The following is a 26,583-nucleotide window of genomic DNA, read 5'->3' on the forward strand; positions in this document are numbered from 1 at the left end:
AGCTTACATCTTTGTTTCCAATATGAATGCCATTTATTTAAATTTAATTCATTTCTTTTTTGGCCTTTGCACCTGCTAGAGCCCATAGGGAAGTGTTGAAGAAAAGTGATGAAAGGGAGCGGCCTTGCTTGATTTCTAATCTTAGGGAGAAAGCATTCAGTCTTTAACGGTAGGGTTTGGTTTTTTTTGTAGATGCCCTTTGTGATATTGAGGGAGTTCCTTTTTCCTGGTTTGCTTAAAATTTTTTTTATCAGGAATGTATTTTAAATATTTTGTGTGTGCATCTATTTTCTTCTTTGGTTTATTGAATAGAGTGAATCACATTGATTTATCTTATTTTTTTAATGTTTATTTTTGAGATAGAGACAGAGCATGAGCGGGGGGTGGGTAGAGAGAGGGAGATTCTCTCCCAGGTCTGAGCTGTCAGCACAGAGCCAGATGCAGGGCTTGAACCCATGAACCGCGAGATCATGACCTGAGCCAAAGTCAGATGCTTAACTGACTGAGCCACCCAGGCACCCCACATAATTGATTTTGAATGTTAAACCTTCTCTGCATTTCTAGAATAAATCATACGTATTTATTCTAGATGTTCATGATGTATTAGCCTTTCAATATTTTCTTATAATTGATTTGTTAAATGAGAGATATTCCTCTGTAGGTTTCTTTTTTGTCTTTGTCTGGTTTTAGTACTATTACCATGCTGGCCTCAGAGTGAGTTGTGAAGTATTCCCTCCTCCTCAGTTTTATTGTTGTTTCCTTGAATGTTTGATAGAATTCACCAACATAGCTATCCGAGTCTGGAGTTTTCTGGGGGGAAGGTTTTTAAGTACAATTTCAATTTCTTTGACAGATGGAAGGTTGTTCATATTATCTATTTCTTCTTGAGTGAGTTTTGGTAATTTTGGTCTATCAGAATTTGTCCATTTCATCTAGTTTTGAAAATTTATTGCCATAAAGTTGTTCATAATACTCCCTTATCCTTTTAAAATCTGTAGGTTCTGTTTCACTGATTTTTACCCCAACCTTTATTATTTGTCTTTTTTTTTAACCTACTTTTGTGTTTAATTTCCTTTTCCTTTTCTAGATTCTAAGGTAGAAGCTGAAGTCATTGATATGAAACCTTTTTTTTTTCTAATAGGGTTTCATGCTGTTAATTTTCCCTTGTGTACTGCTTTAGTGGCATCCCACAAATGCTGATATGTTGTGTTTTCATTATCATGTGAGTTTACAGTTATTATCAAATTTGGAAAAATTTTGGCCATTATTTCTTCAAATAGTTTTTCTGTCGTGTCTCTCTTTCAGAGAGTCTAATTATTTGTGTAGTGACCCACTTAGTTCACTGATACTTGTTTCTGTTTAAAAAAATTTTTTTTTGTTTCATGTTCAGTAATTTCTGTTGCAGTGCCTTCAAGTTCACTGATCTTTTTGTATGTATTATCTGATTCCTTCCACTGTATTTAATCCCTTCCACTGTATTTGTTTGTCTCTAACACAGTAGTTTTCATCTTTAGAAATTCATTTTGGATCTTTTTATATTTTCCTTGTCTCTCTACTTGCCTATTTGGATATAGGTAACACAGTTCTAATAACTTCTAATATTCTTCTCTGGTCACTGTACCATTTGTGTCAATTCTAGATAAAGTTTTGACTGGTTCCTTATTCTCATTGTGAGTTGTTTCTTTCCTGCTTCTTTGCATACATGGTAATCTTGGATTAGGTGTCAGACATTGTCAGTTTTACCTTGCTTGAGTGCCAGATAGTTTCCTTTTCCTAGAAATCGTCTTGAGTTTTGTTCAGGGATACAGTTAAGTTACTTGGAAACTATTGGACCTTTTCCTGTGTTGATTTTATGATTTATTAGGGGAATCTGGTGCCTTGCACTCAGTGCTAGGGCTAATTATCCCCTCCTGTGTTCTCTGGTCTAATTCCCCATGAAGTATGAATTTTTCTAGTCTGGCTCAGGGGAAGAGGCATTATTACCAGTAGGCTCTTTGTGAGCCCAAGACAGTCCTTTTGTGCTATTTTCTCCCAGTATCAGGTAGTTTCCTCACATATGTGTGCTACTCAGTACTCTGCTGGATACTCAAGGGAACCCTTTGCAGATACCTAGTTTCTCTTTCTGTGCAGGTCTCCTCTCTGGCACCTTGGTCTGGGAACCCTGGCTGCCTTGGACTTTCTGGACTGTGTTATTTTCTTCTCCCTGTGCTTCTGCCAGGAAACTTTCTTGAGGCAGTAATCTGGGGCAGTCATGGGACTCACCTTGTTTATTTTCCATATCTCACAGATCACCGTCCTTTGTTGCCTGATGCTCAGTATCTTGAAAACCATCATTTCATGTACATGTCCATTGGTTTTGGCTGTTTTAGGTTACAGAGTAAACTCAGTCACTGGTTACTCCATCTGGGTCCAAAACACAAGTCTTTCTAAGTCAGTTTCTGTTTATTTAGGGTTTTTTCTATTTATTATACATTCTTAAAATATCTTCCCTATGCTGCCTTAAGTCTTTAGTTTCATTGTCTTTTTCTTTACTGGTTTCAAAAACATACATATATTTTCATCTTTTCTAACAATTGCCCTTGAATTTTAACTTGCACCCTGATTTTTTGTATTTTTCTAATGACATTTAGAATTAATCATTACTGTATCTTCCCTCTGAACAAGATGTGAAGCACACTTCTATTGTTCCATTGCCTAACCTCATCATGAACTTGTTGTTCAAGGTATTCATTTCTTTGTTCCCTATTGCCCCTTGTATGTCTCATTCTGTTCTTCTAGGTCTTAAAAAAATTTTTTTTAATGTTTATTTATTTTTGAGAGAGAGAAGGCACACAAGCTTGAGAGACGCAGAGAGAGAGGGGGAGATGCAGAGAGAGAGAGGGAGACACAGACTCTGAAGCAAGCTCTAGGCTCCCAAGCTGTTAGCACAGAGCTTGACACAGGGCTCAAACTCACGAACTGTGAGATCGTGACCTGAGCCAAAGTTGGACACCTAACTGGCTGAGCCACCCAGGTGCCCCTCTATTCTTCTAGTTTTCAAAAATTGCAGTTATTCCCAGAAGTATTCTGGTAGTTTTTAAAAAGTTGGTCACCGTACGCTTTACCTCCCTTCACCCAGGTGACCTTGCTTCCTAAGTCAAAGTGAAAGTAAAGATCCTTATGTAGGAGATCTCTGCCTCTCAGCTCATTTAGTCACTGGGCTTTTCTCTGTTTTTCTAGCCTCAGACAGTCCTGGGTAGGATTTTCCTTTGACCTGTGTTTTGTATTATGTCTTCTTTCAACTCTTGAACTCTTTTCTTTCTTGGTGTTCCCATTTTAATTTTACCATGTGTTACACTCCTGGTTCCTTTCTCAGTTGCCGGGAAGTCCTTGTCTCTATTTCCTTGATTCTTCATTATCATAGCCCCTTCTAGCAAACACTCCACCTCTCTTCTTCCTATCATGACGTAGCCTTTTGAAGAAATGTTTGTATTCGTTGGTTTTTCTTGTTGGCCTTCTGTTCACTTCTTAATACGTTGCATTCTGGGCTCTGCTTTCTATCACTCCACTAAAAGCAATTTCTTATGTGGGCCAGTAGACTGGTCCAAAAAGGACAGTGTGTGAGTTGGCTATTTCTGTATAACAAACCACTCTAAATTTAGTGGCTTGAAACTTTCTTATTTCTTCAAAATCTACAGGTTGGCTGAGAGGCCAGTCTTGTCTGGACTTACTCATGTGTCTCAGCGAGCAGTCAGGTTGGCTGAAGACTGGCTGATCTAGCACGGCCCCGTCCGGGGAGACACAGCCCTGCTCCCTAGGGTTTCTCACCATCTATTAGGGGCTATACCATGCATCTTTCCCTGACAGTAGCAAGGTCCCATAAAAAGAAGTGGAGCATGTAAGGCCTGTTGAGGGTTGGACTTGAAACCAGCATGATGTTACTTTTTACCACATTCACACAAGGCCAGTGTGCTTAAAGGGATGGGAATTTGTTTCATATTCTTTTTCACCTAGCTTCTTAAATGTTGATATTTCCAGGAATTCTTCTTATCCTTTCCATTTGTGCCTCACAGACCTCCTCTCTTTTTACAGGATGAACTGTGTCCTATATATCAGTGAAATCTGAATCAGCAATAGGCAAACTGCGTCAGGCTACCCTCTGGCCTGCATTTGTTCGGCCTACAAATTAAAAATAGGTTTCTTTTTTCGATGTTTTTTAAGGGTTTAAACTGTCATCATCACCGTCAACAACAACAACAAAACAGAGGAGCACGCAGCAGAGGCTGTATATTATCCGGCCCTTTACGGAAAAAATTGTCCCTCCACCCCCCTCCTGATAGAAGTCAGTATTTCATTACTGATTTTTCTTGGGCTTTAAACTTAAAACCTCCCATGTACAGGATATTTGTTTCCTGATTGTTTGGGGGTATCTTAAACTCACTAGGTACAAAATTGAGCTTATTGTCTCTACTTTAAAACTTATTCCTCATTGTGATTCCTTATTTTACCCACACTTTACATAGCCTGGCCTGTGCCAGAAACTTGACAGTGTGGCCAGATTCCTGTCCTGTTGTTTTTACCTTCTTAGTAACTCTAAAATCGGTTCCTTGATTTCTTCTTCCCTTTAGTTAATTTGGGCCTTCTGTTCTCTCCCTTATTTCTGCCTTGTGTGATTTAGTCATCTTCTCTGACTTGTAAATTTTATTTGATGTATTGGGACTGAAAAGTGGCTGTTAACTTGTAGAGTACCATTTTGCTTCGGCTCTGTGCGGGAAGCTAAAGCCAGAATGTAGGGGAATAAGGAGCAAGCAGCAGCCTTAAGTTCAAACTCTTTTAAGAGAGGAGAGGACTAGGAATTTACCCAAGGGATACAGGAGTACTGATGCATAGGGGCACTTGTACCCCAATGTTTATAGCAGCACTCTCAACAATAGCCAAATTATGGAAAGAGCCTAAATGTCCATCAACTGATGAATGGATTAAAAAATTGTGGTTTATATACACAATGGAGTACTACGTGGCAATGAGAAAGAATGAAATATGGCCCTTTGTAGCAACATGGATGGAAGTGGAGAGTGTGATGCTAAGTGAAATAAGCCATACAGAGAAAGACAGATACCATATGGTTTCACTCTTATGTGGATCCTGAGAAACTTAACAGAAACCCATGGGGGAGGGAAAGGAAAAAAAAAAAAAGAGGTTAGAGTGGAAGAGAGCCAAAGCATAAGAGACTGTTAAAAACTGAGAACAAACTGAGGGTTGATGGGGGGTGGGAGGGAGGGGAGGGTGGGTGATGGGTATTGAGGAGGGCACCTTTTGGGATGAGCACTGGGTGTTGTATGGAAACCAATTTGACAATAAACTTCATATATTGGAAAAAAAAAAAAGAATAAAATTAATTAATTAATTAAAAATTTAAAAAAAAGAGAGAGGAGAGGAATGGAGTTTGGGCATTTGGGTATTTTTACAAAATACATTCTTACTACAGTCCCCTGAGTAGTTTGAAATATTGTATCTGGACAGTGAGCTGTGAGAAAATTAAAAAGCTCTCAGTGCAAAGATGTGTTTACAGAAGGTTAAAAACTCCAAAAAGAAAATCTTAATACAAAGGGGTTTTTTTTTGCATATTTCTGATAATTCATAGGAATGAGGTGTTTTAAGTTTTTTAAACTTATATTTTCAGTGGATTTTCCATGTAAGATATTGAATATACTACAATTATAGACATCTTCATGTTGGGGGAAATTAGGAAGGTGTTTAAAACTGTATACCTGCAAATTTTAGTAAAACTTGCAAGAATGAGGGCTTCAAGTAGTTAATGCATTCATTCTGTAAACCTTTTTTTGTTGAATTTGTAAGTATTAGGTGTTACGCTAGGTATTACTGTTTCTCCCATAATTATTTGTTTCCTTAAACTGAAAACAAGTGAGAGACTGAAGATGGAATCATTTTTTTAATGAAAAAATACCTTAAAAGAAAAAAGAAAAAATACCTTAAAGACAAGTTATTATAATTGTGAAAATCTTTTAATACTTGAAAATGGAAAGTCAGCCATTTGTTTAATAATTACTCATTGAGTACTCTGTAAGTAAGAATCGTGTGAGGTGCTATAGGATATATAAAGAAACTTAAGCCAACGAGTGTCTCTTGTCAAGTTGCTCACAGTTTAGCAGAGAGTCTAATTTCCTTTAAGGCATTTCAGATTCATTAGCTATTTTTTTTTTCATTTTTCTTTTTTTTTAACTTTTTTTTCTCATCTGTTTTGAAATAGGTGTGTTAAAATCTTATATATTTGCCAACTCCTCAGTGCAAATTGATCAGTTTGGGCTTTATATATTAATTTCTTTCTCTTAGTATACTTTTTTAAAAAAAACTTTTAGTGTTTATTTTTGAGAGAGAGAGAGCACCAGCAGGGGAGGAGCAGAGAGAGAGGGAAAATAGAACCCCAGGCAGGCTCCAGGCTCCTAGCTGTCAGCACAGAGCCGGACACGGGGCTCAAACTCCTGAACTGTGGATAATGACCTGAGCCGAAGTTGGAGGCTTAACCACCTGAGCTACCCAGGTGCCCCTCTCTTAGTATACTTTTAAAATATACTTATTTTATAATTGCTTTCAGAAGATAGCTGCATTATTTGCTTTTTCGTGGTATGGTAAATTCTATTAACATAGTTGAATTCTTTCATAACTCATTTTCCTTATGTGCATTGGAGTTTTTTTATTTGTTTTTGAGGAGGCGGGGGCACAAGTGAGCAAGGGGCGGAGAGAGGGGGAGAATCCCAGGAGGGGCAGGGAGAGAGAGAAAGAGAAGCAGGGCTCACCCGATGCAGGACTCGAATTCATGAACCATGAGATCATGACCTAAGCTGAAGTCAGATGCTTAAAGACTGAGCCCCCAGGCGCACTGCATTGGAGTTTCATTTGCAAGCTCAATTTGAGTGAGAGCTTCATGAAGTGTATGTTTTTCTTTCCACTTTCATTACTTCTCCATTCCTGGAAGTTTTATTAATGCCTCCACTGGCTCATCGGTCTAGAACTTACTCTTTTTCATGCTGGAATCTCAGCTCTCCCAAGGGTATTATACATCTATTTTCCCCAATATATAGCAATTTATCCCAGTCTCAATCATAACAGCTGTTTCCGCTTCCTTCTGCTAGTCTAGGAGTCCCCACCATGAGTGAGTGCTTTGAACCCCATTATGTTGGAGGAGGGAAACTTCTAGATGTCTTTATTTACTTCACTTTCAAGAAATAGAAACTTCTGCTTTTAACACAATGAGTTTCTTTGTATTTCTTATGTATTACAGTTTGTATTTTGTTTTCAAGTGTGGAAATGCCTTTTAATATTATTTCAACCTTTGTTGTTGATGTGTGTTTCAGGGAAGGGGCAGGATTTTGCATGAAGTTAAAAGATCATCTTGATAATAGTCATTATAAAACTATGACAGGTTTTAAAAAAATTATTCCATAAACCACCTAAAATCATCTTGAATTACGTGGTTGCAAGCTTACAAGTTGCACATAGTCTAGAAATACTGGAGTAAACAAAGATTCTCTAAGTTCCCACCTGCTTTGATTTTTATTCATGATAGGACAACAGTGGGAGCAGATTAGGAGACAGGGGAATGAGAAATCCAACATATACAGCATTAACAAATTATGCAGAAACAATTCAACTTGAGAAAGCTTTGTTAGGACTTCTGCCCCATGGTGGAAGATTGAACTATAACTTCACCACTGTGGCCAGCCGTCCTCATTGAGACCACAATGAAATGAAAGTATAGAAAAATGTAGAAAACAACCCAAGATGGTAGAGAAATTTGGTGATAAACGGGAGATCATAATGGACAAGGTATTTCAACAAATTAGCATAATGCATTCTGGCTGGGACTGTGTGAGTAGAAGCAAGAAAGGCACACCTAGAATATACTACAAGAACACTACAAAAACCGTAACTGATCTAGTTCCAGAGAGGTTCAGAGTTCATAAACTGTAAGTACATGTAATTGAATAATGAGTAAAAAGTAGAGCTAAAATCTAGGTATAAGATCGTTAAAGGGAACATGGGCTCCACTTAAAATTCTTATGCACCAGCTCATTCTGACATTTACTAGTAGGCATAACTACATAGCACTTCTTATTTTATTTTTAATTTTTTAATGCTTATTTATTTTCGAGAGAGAAAGAGAGAGAACAGGAGTGGGGGAGGGGCAGAGAGGAGACACAGAATCTGAAGCAGGCTCCAGGCTCTGAGCTGTCAGCACATAGCCCGACACAGGGCTCAAACTCACAGACCATGAGATCATGACCTGAGCCAAAGTTGGACGCCCAACTGACTGAGCCACCCAGATGCCTTGAGCACTTATTTTTAAGAAATTTAATGATTTCATTGAGAAGAAAGGTGAAAATTTTCCATATGGATGTTAATAACCCAGAATAAAGCCTCCCTTTATTCTGAAATTCGAGCAGATCCAATTTCACAACGAGTACCATTTTCCCGACTCTAAAGCAAAGCCTCGCACATAGCCCACCTTTCCTCAACTTAGCCTACACAGAAAGCATCCAGTCAGAATTCCCACTCAAGAGAGAGACCTTGTGACCAATAAGTCTGCTCAGTGAGAGAGTACCTACTGTTTGGTAGAGAAAAGCCCACACTAGCTACTGAGAACTTCATTCTTAAGTACAGATAAATAAATTATGGTTGATTGGTGCAGTGGGATATCAAACAGCAGTGTATATATATAGCCACATGGTTGAGTCTTAAGCATTGAGATCTGGAAGACTGATGCAAGAGAATATATGATACCTTTGTTAAACATACCAGTAGACAAAACTAAATAGTAGCAGATGAGAGAGGGTAGTAGATGATAGCCATGTAAAATAAGTGACTACCCCAAAAGTCAAGATAGTGGTTCACCTTTGAGGATGTGGGAATTGTAATTGAGAAAGGATATGTGAAAGGCTTTTGGAGTACTGACATTCTTCTGAGTAGAAATTATACAGATGTTCTCTATAATGAGCATAACATTTATGTTTTATATGCTTTTCTGTGCACATGTTAAATTTCGCAGAAAAAAAAATTATTAAAGTCAAACAGGGATCCTAGAGGAAACTGAAGTAATTCTATAAATAAACATATCTGTTTATTTTGGAGAATTCTAAGAAGATGATGTGTTCATAAAATAAGAACAGGGTACATTGAAAAAGAAAGAATTAGAGGACAGAAAGGAAGTAAAAGGTATAATTGCTTACATTAAAAACCTCAGTGAAAGGACTAAAAGAAAAAATTGATTTTTTTTAAAAATCCCAGAATATAGAAACAAAGAGACTGATTTGAGAGAGAAGGGTAATATAAAATCAATCCAAGGGGTCCAATTTCCAACTAATGAGAGTTTCAGAAGAGAGAAACAAAACTGAAGAAAATAAACAATAGAAGAGAATTTTCTCAGAGCTGAAAGATACTAATCTTTAGCACAATGAATGTAGGAAAAAAATTAACCAGTATCAAAATGAAGATGTAAAGCTTGGAAAAATGAGTTGAGTGTGAGGAAGGGGGCATTGAGAGAGAACACCTTGAGCCTATAAAACAGCATCGCCAGTGTTTCTCACTCATGATACTTGTGTTACAGGACACTGGAACAGTACCTTTGAGAACCTCTGAGGGAAAATGATTTCCAACCTTGAATTTGATATCTTTATAAAATAAAATTAAGAAGCTCATAATAAAGCTACAATCCACATAGTCTTTCTTGGGAAATCATAGAAGAATATGATTCAGTACAACAGGCGTGAACTAAGACAAAGTATTGAGGAAATAATGGGTTTAACTTAGGAAAGCAGGAAAAGAGAAGTCTGAAGGTGATAGCTTAGGAGGAAGGTCTCTAGGGTGATGAAATGCAGGAGTGACTCAGTGTAAGTGACATGACTGAGGGGATGGGAAGAATAAAAATGGTGAGAGACGTGCTCGCTTCGGCAGCACATATACTAAAAAATGGTGAGAGAAAAAGATAGGAGACGAAAGGAAGGCAACTAGAAAATCTGGGGGATGAAACCTAAAAGCTATATGAGAAAGTCATGGTTAAAATAAGAGGACAACTACAGTAAGGCATGTTTTTAAGCAGTTGATTGAAGTCTAAGACAAGACTGGGCAGCTGGTAAGATAGTTATGGTATCATTTGCTGAGTGAGTCCAGGATGTTTTGACATAGCCACAAAATTGAGGTAGCAGTGTTGATGGGGATATCTTGTCATACTTGTTTGGATATAGCTGCTTTAAAATAGTTGCTTGCCAAATATAAAATGACTCCATTCTTGTTCATTAGCAAATCATGTACCTAAAAGGCATCCCTAAATCTTTCTCTGTCCTATATGTTCATTAAATATGAGGGACATTCCCTGTCTACTTAGTTTCATATTGTTTTAATATTTTATATGTTATCTTTAATGATTTCCAGTAACCATAAAATATTTAAATCTTTTAGAATTAATTTAGCATCTAAGTATAATTTATCCTCTCAGCCCATCATCATATTTTACCATCATTATAAAATTCTTAAATGTAAGCGTGATGAGTATTGAAAACTATTAGAAATTCAATCGTGATTTTCTTGTGGAGTCCGAAGCTTAGAGTAAGGGATCGTTGTACCTGTCTTCTGTTCCCCTAAGTGTCTTCTCTGATACTCAAACACTTAATGCTGGAGACTGAGGAAGCCTATGCAAGGCAGAGGGGTCCTTCTTCTAGACATTTAGATGGAAAACAAAGGAAATCATTAAGCTACCAAATCATTCTTGAGAGTATATGGCCGTTTTATGTGAACTTGACAAATCATTTAGTGATTGAGGTCAGAAAAATGGTTATCTTTGGAAGTTGGGTATTGATTGTGAGGGCCACATGAGGCAGATTTTTGGAATGCTGGAAATGCATTGTATTTTCATCTTGGTGGTGGATTTGTGGGTGTATACATATGTGAAATTCATCATGTGCACTAATGACTAGTGGGAAAAAAGTGAGAAAAGAGCATTTGAGATGCAGGCTACTGAAGGTACAAGCAAATTACTACAGTATTAGCAGACATGTTCTTGAAAGTGACTGGTAGACTTCCCCCCATTTATTACTTTCTGTAACAAAAAAATGATTTAATTACACAAGTTACATGTAGTCCAGTAATACATAAGTATGCAAAATAAAAACTGAAGGACTACTTTCTGAGATGTAATTACTCTGCACAGTTGTCTTCTCATACCTTTTCTATGTGTACAGTAATATTCTTTGAAAATACAAATTTTAGCAGTATCAAACTATATTATTCTGAAACTTGTCCTTCCCTTACTTAACAGCATGTAATAGATATCCTTCAATATCTGGTACAGATTGCAGATTCATCTGATTCTGTTTAATGATTGCATGTTCTGTTACATATTTGTAGTTTATGATTTGTTTGTACTATAATTTATGTAGCTACTTCTCTAGACTTTTGAAGTTATCTTATGTTTAATGAATATAGTGCTCTGATGAAGTGTTTGTTTTTATATCTATACTTGTGTGTTTGTGCAAGTATTTGTTATAGGATAATTCCAGAAGTAGAAAGCCTACTTAAATTTTGAAAGCTACTATAAAACTTCCCTCCATTCCCAGCAACTTTGAACCATAACTTTATCCACATTGGGCGCTAACAATTTTTAACATGTTTGCCAGGGTGCCTGGGTGGTTCGGTTGGTAAAGTGTCCGACTCTTGATCTCGGCTCAGGTCATGATCTCACTGTTTGTGAGATCGAGCCCTGCTGTCAGCCCAGAACCTGCTTGGAATTCTCTCTCTCCCTCTCTCTCTGCCCCTTCGCCGCTCTCACTTGCTCTCAAAATAAATAAACTTAAAAAAAAAAAAAACTTTGAAAAATGTTTGCCAATTAAATCAACAAAATGAAACCTCATTGTTTTAATTTGCTTTTCTCTGGTCACTGATGGAGTTGAACTTCCTTTTTTACGTTAATTATCAATTTGTGTTACTTTTTTTAAATTACTTGTGTGTGCTCGGTAGCAATTGTCCTTATTTAATTATCAGGCTTCTTTGTACAGGGCATTAACCCTTACTTCTGTTCTATGTGTTGCATATATCTGTTCCTATTCTATTTCTTGCCTTACAGATTCATTTATGGTAGCTTGTACCATATATCGCTATAAATCTTTTTCTTTGTGGCTCCTTTGTTTTGCCAAAGAAGATCATTCGCTAAAGAAGGGCAGACATTTTATTATATTTTTTTCTGGTGTACTTACAGTTTTCTGTTTTACTGTTAAGTCATTAATCCACCACAAATTTATATTTATGAGCTACAGATAAAAACATTAATATGCATTTTCCCCCAAGCAGAAAACCAGTTGTTCCACAAACCACCCAGGGGTCTGTCCTTTCCCCGAGAAAGTAGAAAACCAGCGCTGGTACTCCATGAATGATTGACAGCTCGCAAAAGTGTGCTGTTTTTCTTTTCATGCAGGGAGGATATGTGTTTTTAAACAAAGCTTAAGAATGTAGGGCAGGGCTTGTCAAAAGTCAGGGATAAAAGAGTACGGTTGCCTTGGGAGTTATGATGTTGCCTTGGATAGGATTAAAAGTGCAGGGCATTATTACCAAGGAATTCTTGGACTTATTTTAATCTGCTGTCTATAGAATAGAAATCACCATTAACCACCCTATGGAAAAAATGGGCTCTTTTTGGTTAACATCAGATTTAGGTATATCTCATATTTAATCTTCTAGCTTGTATAGTTTAAGTCCTTATCATATGAAAGATAATTGTTTTCAGTTCTGGAAAAGCTTGGTTGTGTGACAATGTACAAACTACATGGCTGAAGAAAAAGACTCCTAAATATGTGAAATACCTCATCCAGCAGGAAGAGACTTCTGGAAAATTGGGTACCCACGTAGAGGAGAGTGATGAGAGTATACTTTTGCTCAACTGAATTTGAAGTAGGCTGGAAGTAAGGCTGTCAGTATAATTTTAAATGACTGACCAGTAATAGTCATTATAATTGAGAAAGATTATTGAATTGCCTTCTGTCTTCTCTTTCCTCCACCTTCACCCTTCTCTTTTCCTTTCGTTACAGATCATACGTCAGTTGGCGGGCTGGGAGACAGTTTTTATGAATACTTACTGAAAGCATGGTTGATGTCAGATAAAACAGACCATGAGGCAAGGAAAATGTATGATGATGCTATTGAGGTAATTCTTGTCACAACAGTTGCCTGCTTAACATTCTGAATATATGCTATGTTTCATAGTGACCAGTGAACACCTTACATGCGTTTTATTATATGCCCTCCCTATAGAGTTTTAGAATTTTAATATAAAAATCTTACATTGTTTTCATTTTTGGGGGCATTTTGTTACTTTTTTCTTCTTCTAAATATAATTTTATTGTTGGGGCGCCTGGGTGGCTCAGTCGGTTGAGCATCCGACTTCGGTTCAGGTCATGATCTCACAGTCTGTGGGTTCGAGCCCCGCTTTGGGCTCTGTGCTGTCAGTTCAGAGCCTGGAGCCTGCTTCAGACTCTGTGTAACCCCCCCTCTGCCCCCTCCCCCGCTCAAGCTCTGTCTCTGTCTCTCAAAAATTAATGAATAAACATTAAACATTAATGAATAAACATTAAACAAATTTTTAAATATAATTTATTGTCAAGTTAACATACAGTGTATACAGTGTGCTCTTGGTTTTGGGAGTAGATTCCCATGATTCATTAAAGAAATTGTTGAAGAATTTAGTGTAACATATTTATGTATGGAAACTTAATTACATTTAGTTATTATCTACACAGACTGAAAAAACTTCTGACGTCACGTATACATTTCCATAAACATTTCTTCTTTCAAATGACATTGAACCTACACATGGAAAGCCTTATGGATAAATACTAAGGGCAAAACACTTATCTAGTACTTTCCACATGCCAGGTGCTGTTGTAACCCCTTTTATGTATATGAAAGCAAATAATCTTTACTATCATTTTACACATGAGGACCTTACGGCACAAAGAGGTTGAATAATTGCTGACAGTCACATATCTAGTATGTGATGGAGCCTGGAACTGAACAGTCTGGCTCCAGGGCCTGTGCTTTTAACCACTTGACTGTTTCATATTTATGTAACCTTTTACCACAGTGTTGTGACAGCTTAAAATTGGAACAGGTTTCAGTCTTGGAAGCACTTGTATGCGATATTACCAAGCAAAAACTGTGAGATAGAGAAGTGTGTTAACCACTTAAGTTATTTGCTTTCTGATCCACTATAACCCCATAGCCCTTTAGTGATTTTAATCAGTTTTTAAAGTTACATATAAACATTTCTTTTAATTTGTTACTCATTTATTTTTAATGAAGTATTGTCGACACATTATGTGTCATTAATTTTCAGGTATAAAACAGTGATTTGACAAGTCGGTACATAATGCTATGCTCACCATTGACTTTTATCCCTTTTATGCTCACCATTGACTTTTATCGCTCCTTTTATCCCTGTGACTTACTCATTCCATGACTGGAAGCCTATATCTGACTCTTCTTCACCCATTTTGCCCATCCTTCTCTCCCCTTATTCCTGATATTCTTGAGTTTTGTTTTTTCTCCTTTTTTGTTTTTTTTTTGGATCAAAGCTGTTTGTGATTTTCAAAGAGACACATTTAGGCTTTGTTGATTGTGTATATATTTCATATATATTAACACTATTCAGAGTTACAGTTGTTTTGTTTTTAAAGTAAAGCAAAAATCTTATCCTTTTTATATCCTTACTTTTTAGGGAACTAATTTCCTGTAGTTGTTTAACTCAGAGGAGTGAAACTAATACTTGGCATATAGTGTTCTTTCCATTGTGGGCAGTCAATAAATGTTTCTTGAGGAGGCATTTATTGGTGCCTTACATGTAGAAAACGTGCTAGATGCCACGAGACTCACAAAGATAAAAAACATTTTCCTTGCACTGGAAAAACTAACCTTTTCTTTTGTGCCTCAGTGTACTGTGGTTAAAAGAACAACAAAAACTTGTAAATCAAGCATTTATTGACTGTAAGCGACACTTAACAGGCCTTGTGAAGTATAACATGATGAATAAGGCATACTCCTTATAGTTCTGAAACAAACCTCATCATTATAAAGAATACACAATAGATTTTTCCAAAGCTGTTACTGAACTTGTCAGAGAACAATCTACAAACATGTGGGTTAATTCTTTTATTCCTCTTTATTGTCAGGAAAGTATATTTTCTAATCAGATGTAATACTTTTTACCTTTTCACCAAAGAGAACTGAATTTATGAAGTTATACTTTTCCCTAGAAGTATCACTAAAGGTAGAAAATTAATTTATAGCCCCATTTAGCAAAGTCTGAGAACATAGTCCAAAGGAACAAAGCTCTTAGAAATCTCATTTTTTTAATGTTTATTTATTTTTGAGAGAGAGACCAGACAGGGAACGAGCAGGGGAGGGAGGGGCAGAGAGAGACACACACACACAAAATCCGGAGCAGATTCCAGGCTCTGAGCTGTGAGCACAAAGCCCGACGCGGGGCTTGAACCCACGAATCATGAGATCATGACCTGAGCTCAAGGCAGGCACCCAACCGACTGAACTACCTAGGTGCCCCAAAAATCCCATTTTTAAAGTTAAATGTGATTGTTGGACTCTATTTTATGTTACATTCAAGTTTAATACAAAATATTTTTCTTGCCATCCCTACATCTTGTGAGTAAAATTGACATTCCAGTAGGATGGACTGTGTTTGTCACTTGGTCTCTCATAGCCATGGCACAACACCCAAAATAAGTGCCTAAGTTGGCAAAGTAAGGGGCTATGGAGTTAAGTTTGAACCTTTAACTAGTTTTGTAAGCTTTATAACTTATAAGATGCCTCATCTACTAGTACCTTCTTAAAGTACTTTGACAAGAGATATAGTTATATGGAAAAGGAGAAACCATTTTAACTGTCAAAATCCCATTTTTAGATTAACTTCGATATTCTTCATCTTCAGTTTTATTGTATGAAATAGAAAATAAATTGGTAGAGTCTTTTGGGTTAAACTTGCTATATAACTCTATTAATTTATTTCTATTCATGATCTCAATTGATTATTATGAATTCCATTTAGCTCAAGAAGAAAAAAACCTATAATACAGGTGGTGTGTTGAAAGGTAGTCTTTAGGCCAGTCTTCCCTCTTCCACCTTGTCTTTGTCGTAGTAATGATGGGGTATTTGTTCAAGATTATATGCAACTTGTTTACTCTCCAAAACTTACTTACTATAAATTAACTCTTCCGGCTTGGGAAAGTTACCAGTTTGTAGAATATCCTATTACCAAGGTTTTATGATAAGTAGAAGGATGTAGTAACACTAACACTTTGCTTCTAAAATTTTAACTATCTTCTCTTTCTCGTAGGCTATAGAGAAACATCTTATTAAGAAGTCCCGAGGAGGTCTCACCTTTATTGGAGAGTGGAAAAATGGGCACTTAGAAAAGAAGATGGGGCATTTGGCCTGTTTTGCTGGGGGAATGTTTGCACTAGGAGCAGATGGTTCCAGAATGGATAAAGCTGGTCATTATTTAGAGCTAGGGGCAGAAATTGCACGTACATGTCATGAGTCATATGACAGAACTGGTAAGAGTATTAATAACACTAACTACTTAGACTAAAATAACCTCTAAGTTAAAAATATGTCCAGAAATTAGAAGGAAAATATATGGGCAGTTTTCGCTTTAAAATAGGTTATTCTAACACAGTAAATCATTTTCTTAAGACCTTGAATTTTTCATTCTGGAAATGTATTCCTGAATCATTTTTTTCAATTCTGAATTCTACTACTGACTTTGTTAATAAAGATTTTGAAGAAATTGTTTTAGTGACAAGAGGTGGGGATGACAAATGACATTTGGGGATGTATGGGATTACATTATTTAGTATAGTAAGAATCCATTTTAGCCATTCATTTCAGCTTCTGTAGGACTAGTTACTTAAAAGAACACAAAACCTGATTTAGATTACTGGCTTGTCTATACTCTTGTGAAAATAAGAGTGACCAAAAGATAATAGTAGTTATTTGAATGTATAATTGTTATCTAGGTATCTAGTAGTCTCTTAGTCAGTTTACCAGTAATTTTAGAGTTGATTGTGCGTTTAATTAAAAAGATCCTCTGTATTGCTTTAGGCACATATGTAATATTTTGGGGCTTCAGTGTCCTTACCTCAAAAATGAGTTGGTTTTCAGTGGTGAAAAAAATTGGTTCTTGGGGGTGAAAAAAAATCTTTTTTTCTTTTTTTGTATACAGTCATAGATACAGTCATTTATATACAGTCATAGATAAACAGTGTATATTTATCATTAAAATTTCACAGAGAGAGAAGACAATTAGGTTTTTTATTTATTTTTTTATTAAAAAAAGAGAACATGAGCAGGAGAAGGGCAGAGAGAGAAGGAGACACAGATTCCAAAGTAGGCTCCAGGCTCTGAGCTGTCACCACAGATCCCGCTAAGGGGCTCAAACTCACATACCATGAGATTGTGACCTGAGCCAAAGTCCGACGTTTAACAGACTGAGCCACCCAGGCGCCCCAACAATTAGATTTTTAAACATCCTGAAAAAGGACTGAGAAATACTGAAGTAGACCTTCCAAGATTTTTTTCTGGTTTTAAAAATGTGTTTCTATATGAAATAATGGACAATGAGTTCCCAGAAAAAGTAAACACTAGTAATTTCTATTTGTGATTTCAGAAATTGAATTGTTGCTTTTATTAAATAACTGAATTTCCATCTTAGGGTTGCTGTGCCACCAGGTACCATGACACAGGTGTGACTGGCTTAAAATTTATCCTAGTTCATTTTAGTTCAGGTTACTTCAGGTTGCTTTTATATAATGAGGAATTGAATTTATGGTGAAATTGACCCTTCAGTTCTCTCACTAAGTAAGGCAGAGATTCCATTTCTTGACAAACTACAGCTAAGTCAAAAGGACATTGAAGTAGAAGTTATTTTAGGGTGGTTTAGTGTTGGTATGTAGTACGTAGAAAGTCAGTGATCTAAGTTATAAATAGAAGCTAAATTATATTATGTTAATAATATAGAGTATCAAATATATATTTAAAATGCAGCTAAAATTAGTAAAACATTGAGGACCACTATGGCTATTCAGTGTATGTACTAGGACCCATGATAATAAGACTTATTATGTAGGTCTTGGCCACAAATCCGCTAATAGATATAAAACAGTAGGATTTCATACAGACGTATTAAAAATATGATATGCTGGGGCGCCTGGGTGGCGCAGTCGGTTGGGCGTCCGACTTCAGCCAGGTCACGATCTCGCGGTCCGTGAGTTCGAGCCCCGCGTCGGGCTCTGGGCTGATGGCTCAGAGCCTGGAGCCTGTTTCCGATTCTGTGTCTCCCTCTCTCTCTGCCCCTCCCCCGTTCATGCTCTGTCTCCCTCTGTCCCAAAAATAAATAAATGTTGAAAAAAAAAATTTAAAAAAAAATGCAAAATTAAAAAAAAAAATGATATGCTGTAGTTAGTATAATTAATCATTCACTCCATTAAACATGGAGCACCTATTATGTGCCAAGCATTATGCTAGATGCTTACAGGTGGAATTGTGAATAAGACCTGTCCCTTGCCTTTGAGAAATCCATAGAATACCAGAGTTATGAGAGGATTCCCTGACTTGCACATTTTGTAATGACATTGCTGATGCTGATATGAAATACTGTGATATTATAGAAAGAAAATGTGGCCTAGGATTCAAAAGTCCCATGTTCCACTATTTATTATCTATGAACCTTAGGCAAGTCATTTAACCTGCCTAAGTCTCAGGTGCTCCATCTGCAAAACAATGGGATAACAATACCTATTCTGTCTTCCTCAGAATGCTGTTGTGAGTATAAATGAAATTTTAAACCATCCAGTCTATTGTTGTTGCTGTCATACTTGTTCTGATTGTCATTCTCACATTGCAAGTCAATGAACCTGTGGCCCTCTTTGCCATGGTATGCCCAAAAAGATTACTCTTTGATTTGTGTCCTGTATTTTCAAATCTTTCACTGTTTTTACTCATCTTTAATCTCAGTTTAGATCCTTGAATTAAAAGGCAAGATTCTAGTGTTGCTTCCTTCCCACTTGGTTATTATATCTTATGTGTTTTGGTATAGCTGTGCTGTATTTTTGGCCACCTTGTTTAAAAATACCTGTTCACTTCTTAGCAGTTATTTCAGCTAAATTCACACAATAATTACTTTGGAATTTCACTTTCATTTGTTGTTGGAATTAGAATTAATGTTAATTCAAAGTTTGGTAATCTTTATATATTCTGCCTTATTGATGAGCATGGCCTGCAGCTTAATAATTTAGCTGGGTTTGTAGGAAACATTTCTCAGTCTGTTCGTGAAACTGAGCAGTAACTTAGCTTAGTTTCAGACAACATTGTTTTAGCTTATTCTGAGGTATAATGCAGAATTGGTGCCAAACAAGATGGTAGACTTCCAAAACATAGTACTATTCTTTCTTTTTCTAGGTTTCTAGATTTAAAAAAAAAAAAAAAAAAAACTACTGAACATCAATAAAATGACTTTTATTTAATTTACTTCTTATGAAAGTTGGGTAAGATCTTCCCTAGACCACGTACTATCACATCTGGGGGAAATTTTAATATTTAGATACGTTTAACGTATCCAATGGAAAAGAGATCCATTGGACATGAGTTTTAGACATACTTTAAGAGTTTCTTCAACTATTTTTTTTTTGGAAGTTAATAGGAGGGAAATAGTTTAAGTTCTTCCCTTATTATTAACTTAAACTGTAGTCAAATTGCCTGTCCCAGAATATTCCTTACGCTTTTTTATTTTTTCTTGTATTTATTTTGTTGACCTGAGTATGCTTATTTTTCCTGAGATCTCTACAGATTCTACATATCTGGAAGAATCTTATGACTTGCAGACTAATCTATGCCTTCTTTAAATGTACTTTTTAGTGTCTTACTGTTGACCTTTGTCATATTTGACATTTTACTTTAATTTTTTTTATTTGTGCATATCTCTTTCCTTTGCCTACATTAGATGATTTTTGCATCCTCTTAGAGTTCTTTTTGTATCCCAGCACTAAATTATTTATGGTTTCAACTCAGTTTTTACTTGTTGGAAATGAAGTATCAAGTCTAAGTGGGAAATTAAAGGTAGAAAATAGAAATTAAATGCAAGATAGATTGTTAGGAAATTATATTTTACGTTTCTTAAAACAGCACTAAGAAATGATGCCTTAGAAACATGAAAACCAGCGATTTGACCAGAGTAATGGATGTAATGTGTGTATAATTTGGGCTTGTACATTTTTATTTGCCAGCTCCTCACAAAACAGATATGTTCTCTCTCTGGTGTGCTTTATTTGTGAATTTATGAATGACCAATAAGTGAGACATAATTTTTAGTGAGAAGTTAAAAATATTAGTTCCATGCAGCCAATTTCTACTTCAAATTCAGGCAATATTATCATTACAGAAGTTATCTAATTTAAAGTTAGCCTTAAGATTAACATTTAAAAATTCCATATAATCAGTTCTTAGCATCCAGTCTTTGAGAAAGGAAAGACATAAGAAATTCAGATCAAATGACTTCCTGTACTTGTATTAGATTGGCATCATTAGGATGTTTGACTTTTATAGTCATTTTAAAAGCATTTATTAAAATGCCAAATCATATTTGATCGTATGCTGACTTTGTCAATAAGCTGGCTAGAAGTTCTGTAACAAAAAATACTGAGGATTTGTTGGTTAATCCTAATCTCAGATCCCATTGAGGAGCTGGTCAAACCTTTATGTGCACACAGAGTTTTGCATACAGAGGCTTCTCAGCACAACACAACACAACACAACACAACACAACACAACACAACACAACACAACACAATGTCTTCTTCTTTCAGAGCCCGCCAGAGATAGAATTCATGACCTTCAGGTTGAAGTCCTGTGCTTGAGTTCTACTTTAGTTCTCTAAGACTTAGCAATACACTTTTCTGGATCACATGTTTTGCTTTCAGTAGAATTATCTACCATTGGTACAATGTTTTTTGGTTTTGTGTTTTCTCTTGGGAGTGGTAGATGGTGATAAAGACTGTTTTTCACAATTGTATGTGATTATTTAGAGCTTACGTTGTCTCCCTTGTAAGGCTGAAATTTGGCCACAGCAACACATGTCATGACAGCACCTATGGCATGATTCTGTTTATGGTCTACCAGCGTTATCATTCTTATTTTACCTTTTCTTTTCTGAGAAAATATAAAAATTTCCAGCATTTTTTGAAAGATTAGAGACCTTGAAACTGTTTGCCACCAACAAATGGAAAGAATGACCGCTGAGAGTGGTAATTGTGTGTGACTCCAGCATCCCAATGGAAGATGACTTTATATTGGCCAAAGTTAGGGTGCTAGGCGTGATTAGAAAGAGTTAATTAAAAAGACTTTCATGTAGTTCTATATTCTAGCCTGAGTGGAAATCATATCATTCACAGAATAGTATGTAGCGTTGAAGTATATGTGTAATGGCGCTATTTTATTCAAACTGATAAATGAGCACCACAGGTAAAATTCTTGGTGATTGGCAATTTGAATCTCTTTCTTGCTATATATACAGAGGCTATAGGATAAAAGAGTTTATTTTTAAAACTGGTTTAAGTTTTAAAATATATCGCATTTTGTATACTATAGTATGCTTGAAGAGTATATAACTTATATCTAAATCTAATTCAAGATCTGAGCTCTACAGTGTTTTCCTATATATGTGTGTTATATTAAAAGGACTTTAAAATTGTCTTGACTTTTAAAAAAATAGTTCTGTACAATACAATTATCTGTCTCATTTTATTTTGGAACAAAACAGATTATGTAATGTGCTTACATCTAGCTTTGCATTTGTTTCCAGAGGATTACTAGACTTGTCAGTATAGTTAGATTCAGCAGTATGTTGTTGAACGTTATGTATGAGAAATACTTCGTGTCAGGATAGTAGGAATATTTGTAAGTCTATTACAAGAAAACCAAATGTAGATCTTTTAAAGTCACTGGTTTTGCAAAACAGCAAGAATAAAAATAAAACAAAATGGAACTAACTTTACATTATACCCCATGTTTTGGGGGGAGAAAGAAGCTCTAGTGAACAAACACAAGTAGCTTATTGTGCTCATTTGTTTCTTTGGTCACGTTACAGCATTAAAGCTGGGTCCTGAGTCGTTCAAGTTTGATGGTGCGGTAGAGGCTGTGGCCGTCCGGCAGGCTGAAAAGTATTACATCCTCCGTCCAGAAGTAATTGAAACCTATTGGTACCTATGGCGATTCACTCACGATCCAAGATACAGGCAGTGGGGCTGGGAAGCAGCACTGGTAAATAAGCCAATATTTCATTTTATGTGCGTGAGCGCTAAATCAAGCTTTCCCATTGTGCCATCCGTGTTGCCTCATGTTCGGGAACCATAGTGCTCCTGCCAATTATGTGATGGAAAAACTCTGTGACTCGATTTCTAAGTTTCTTAAGCAATAGAAGGAAAATCCGATTTAGTTCTTGAATAAAACTATTTTCCTATGGGTGTGCACTCCTTCTTCTTGAATAACTATAAAGTGTCATTTAAAAGGCATTGTGAGTTTCAGTATGATTATATAGTTTCTGTACTTGACAATTAATGCTTAACCCTAGGGGGAGAAAAAAAAAATCGTAAAATTGCCCAGACTTACAATTACCTGGGTAGATTACCCTGTATTTGCTTGTGTTCCAGGTAATTTCTTAGTAACCACCAAATGAAGAATCAGTGAATTGTTAAAATTTTTCTAGGTTGAAAGACTTTATTTACTTATCTATTAATGAGAAAATTTTAATGGTTAGTAAGTAAAGGAAGCAAGCAGTTGATTCCTAAAAGACTAGCCTTTCAGAGAACAAGGTGGCTGTCAGTACCTGGGGAGGAAGAAAAATATTAGTCTTCTCATGAAAGTATAGCTTATTCCCAGGAGTGAGGGAGCATTTATTGTCTGAGATATGCTAATTGTGATAAATAGCACTAATTATGATGAATGTGCAGCCTAGATGACATTGTAGGTGAGATAAGTAGTGTCAGTAACTTGCTCAAGTAAGAATGGGCAAGATAGGTTTTCCGGCAGAACATAGACCAGTTTATGTAAAAAGAAGGTTTCACAGTGGCCACCAGAGGGAGTGAAGTTTGGAGCCGTTATGTAGATGGTCTTACATGCCAGATCAAGGGATGTGTCCTTTACCCAGTGGTTCAGGAATAACACACACACACACACACACACACACACACACACGCGCGCGCGCGCACTCACAACCAGACACCTCTCCCAGTTACTACATAAGTGTTTCTCATACAGGAGGTGGAGATAGAAAGTCCTTTGCCTGTCTAAACAGCCTGTCAGATCTTTTTCCTCATCATGTCCTGCCCACCAAGACCAACTAACTGGAAGAGTCCATTCTAGGATTACTAAACGTTTTTTAAAGAGAAAGGAGCCACTAAAGGCTATTTAGTGGGGAGTGACCGAACAAAGGCTCTGATTATAAGCTGCAAATTGCTGGATTTGGGAGACCGCTACCAGTGATCTAGGAGCAGTGTGATAAAGACTTGCACTACAGTGAGGCCACTTCTGTGTCATTTGTCATTCAGACCTGGATAGTCTTTGTGGAGTTTAACAAAAAGAACATTAGCGGAGACAGGTGGTTACATTGAACGGGAAGGGATGCTGCATTTGTTGATGCTGCTTTTCACTGGCCTCTTACTTCCAGAATTCCAGACAGGATCATAACTGCTGGTGAATTCTCTTTACAGAGTCCTGCCACAGTTGGGAAGATAACCAACTGTTGTCACAGTGGTTCGAGAATAGGACACACACACTTGTGTGAATAGCAGTGGCTTACTAATGCTCATGTACATTAAGCAATATTGTATATGCGAGAAATAGGTAAAGCAACCCTGCGATGTCTGACTTGAATGTCTCCTAATATTTAATGATTCTTATTCAGAGGAATAAGAAAGATTTATCTGAATCACGTGGGGCAGCAGAGTGGGGGGTGGTGGCAGAAACCTGTCCACTCAGTGAGAAACACTGTAGGATAATCTATCCTTTTCTTAAGGTTCTGTTTTCCTGTGCACCTTCTTAAAGTATGGCCCTACTCTGTCTATTAAAAAGAGGTTTCACGAGCTCAGGCTTTAACCTAAGTCTGTCGAATGACAGGAGTTAGAATGTTGTTTTTACAGTCTAGATAGACACACAAATTCCAAATATAGAGAACAAGAACTGAAATAATTATACTTTAAATTCAAGGTTCAGAAGTATGCCATGATGCAGAAAAGGGGGGCAAAGACAAAAGAGGACGAGTCACCTCTTAAATAGAAGTTGCTTTCTTCCCTATCACTGGCCTCCCTGTTGGGTATGAAGAAGGTAAAGGGAAGACAGGCTGAGACTGAAGAATGGTATCTCGTATGTCTTCTGTAGCCTTAGCTATTCCAGTCACGTCTTCAAACTTCCAAACTTGAATATATTTGCATGAAAACTTGCCTCCAAGAAATGACTCTAAATGGCTTAAAGATTAGTCATGCCTCCCTGCTACTTTCTCAGTATCCTTAAACTGCTCTGATAGCTTTCTGGTGGTAAAGACACATGATCATTGCGCAGAATGTGGCATTTAAAAACTCTTGAATTCAAAATACATTTAAAATATTTAGATAGAAAAAAGCCCCAAACTGTTTGGTAAGAAGACTTTTAAAACCCAGCTGTAATTAAAATGGAATTATATAAAAACGAACAGCTTGATTAAATAAAAACTTTCAGTGTTAATTAGCTTTTCATTAGAAAGGAGAGAGACCAGAAGAATAAGAAAATTAGCAAGACTAGGAACAAAAAGCCATGGCAGTAATGATTAAATAACTATGCCTTCATTAGACAGTATCTCAGGGTTAGGTAGAAAAAGAAAAGAACCATGTGTAATTCAACTTCTCATGAATGGCTTAATTTTAGAGTATGATATACACCTGCATAAGCAGGATATTTGGTTGCTCTGAATTAAAGATAGGGTTTGGAGGGGCACCTGGGTGGCTCAGTCAGTTAAGCGTCTGACTCTTGATTTCATCTCAGGTCATGATCTCACGGTTCCTAAGATCGAGCCTTGTGACAGCACAGAGCCTGCTTGGATTCTCTCTCTCCCTCTCTCTCTGCACCCCCCCCCCTTGTGTGTGCTCTCTTGCTCGCTGTCTCAAAATAAACTTTTTAAGAAAACAGGGTTTTGAATGAGTTCTCTCTCTCTCTCTCAAACTTTAAAAAAACAGGGTTTTGAATGGATTCCATTGGATTGAGTATATTTTATTTAGGCACGTTCAAAAGCTGGAAGAAGAGCTATAAATTAAGAGTTTTAGCTCCGAGTTGGACAGCAGAGCGCAGTAGTTAGCAATAATGTAGAGCAACTCACCCTTTGCCTTAGTTTTCCTGTGGGAAAAGTGGAGCCTCCTAAGACAACCTCATGGGTTGTTGGGAGATTTCAATGATACATGTGAAGCTCTTAGAAGAGCCTTGACTTGGAGCAAATACATCCTAATGGTTGGCTCTTAACATGGTAATTCTTGTTGTAGTGGGTATGTGGATGGCTGCTTCCTGCCAGTTGGTACCACCTGTAATGTCTAACTGCTAGGATTGTAATGTAGCATCTGTCATGTAGTATGTTTGCAGTAAATATTACCTCCTTGCTTATTACTATGGAGAGCAGAGCTCTTAGGTAATACTTTTCTTTAAGCTTGTTTTGGGTGGTTTATCCTTAGAAGTGAAAAAATTCCCTTTGAAAATTTTAATTAAGACTGACCGCCCTTGATTTGTTAGAATTAATGAGGTTTTATTATGCCAGACAGGTCTCTAATTCAGTGTGAATAGCCCAAACTTGACTTTCCTCAGTTAGGAAAATAGAAGATGCTTTTAAAAGATTGAAGAGTTTTGGAGGGGGAAAAGTTCCACAGGAAACAGATCCCTCCGTTAATTTTTCCAGTGTGAGAATATTCCCATTCAGTAATAAGTTTTATTCTTAACCTGTCAAATCCTCAGATAGATCTTTGTGAACTTTTGACTGGGGTTCCTTAATTTGTCCCCAAGACGTGAAATTGTGTGGAATTGATTCTTCTGTCTGGTCTCTCTCACAGGCTATTGAGAAGTATTGCCGAGTGAGCGGCGGGTTTTCCGGGGTGAAGGACGTGTACTCGTCTACTCCTACCCACGACGATGTGCAGCAGAGTTTCTTTCTCGCTGAGACGTTGAAGTAAGTGGATGCCTTTAAATACTCTGTTTTTACTGTAGGCAGGTGTCGCTGCGTGGTCTCTGCTTGAGGAGTTACGACTGGTGGCCTGTGACACCAGATTCTATTACAAATATCTTTTTCTGTAATCTGGTCTTAAATTGTTAGCTGCATCTCCAGAAGAATGACTTAAACTATGAGGTAGGTATTTTGTCCACTAAGAGTTGAGTACCTTTGCTTTGTTCTCGGCTCTGTGGGATGCGTTAGAATCACCTGGAAGACTCCTGAAAGCATCGGTAACGAGGCCGCAACTGCACAGT

At 36.9% G+C, this 26,583-nt stretch overlaps 1 protein-coding gene across 1 annotated transcript in view; it reads left to right on the top strand.

Moving 5' to 3' along the window:
• Window positions 1-26,583, top strand: part of MAN1A2 (mannosidase alpha class 1A member 2) — a 179,183-nt gene that overhangs the window by 123,447 nt on the left and 29,153 nt on the right. The window contains exons 10-13 of the mRNA XM_043575954.1: window positions 13,074-13,189; window positions 16,391-16,610; window positions 22,196-22,368; window positions 26,172-26,287. Coding sequence (XP_043431889.1) covers window positions 13,074-13,189; window positions 16,391-16,610; window positions 22,196-22,368; window positions 26,172-26,287 — 625 coding nt within the window. The remainder of the gene's footprint in view (window positions 1-13,073; window positions 13,190-16,390; window positions 16,611-22,195; window positions 22,369-26,171; window positions 26,288-26,583) is intronic.

This window comes from Prionailurus bengalensis, chromosome C1 (genome assembly GCF_016509475.1).
Source record: "Prionailurus bengalensis isolate Pbe53 chromosome C1, Fcat_Pben_1.1_paternal_pri, whole genome shotgun sequence".
Lineage (NCBI taxonomy): Eukaryota > Metazoa > Chordata > Mammalia > Carnivora > Felidae > Prionailurus > Prionailurus bengalensis.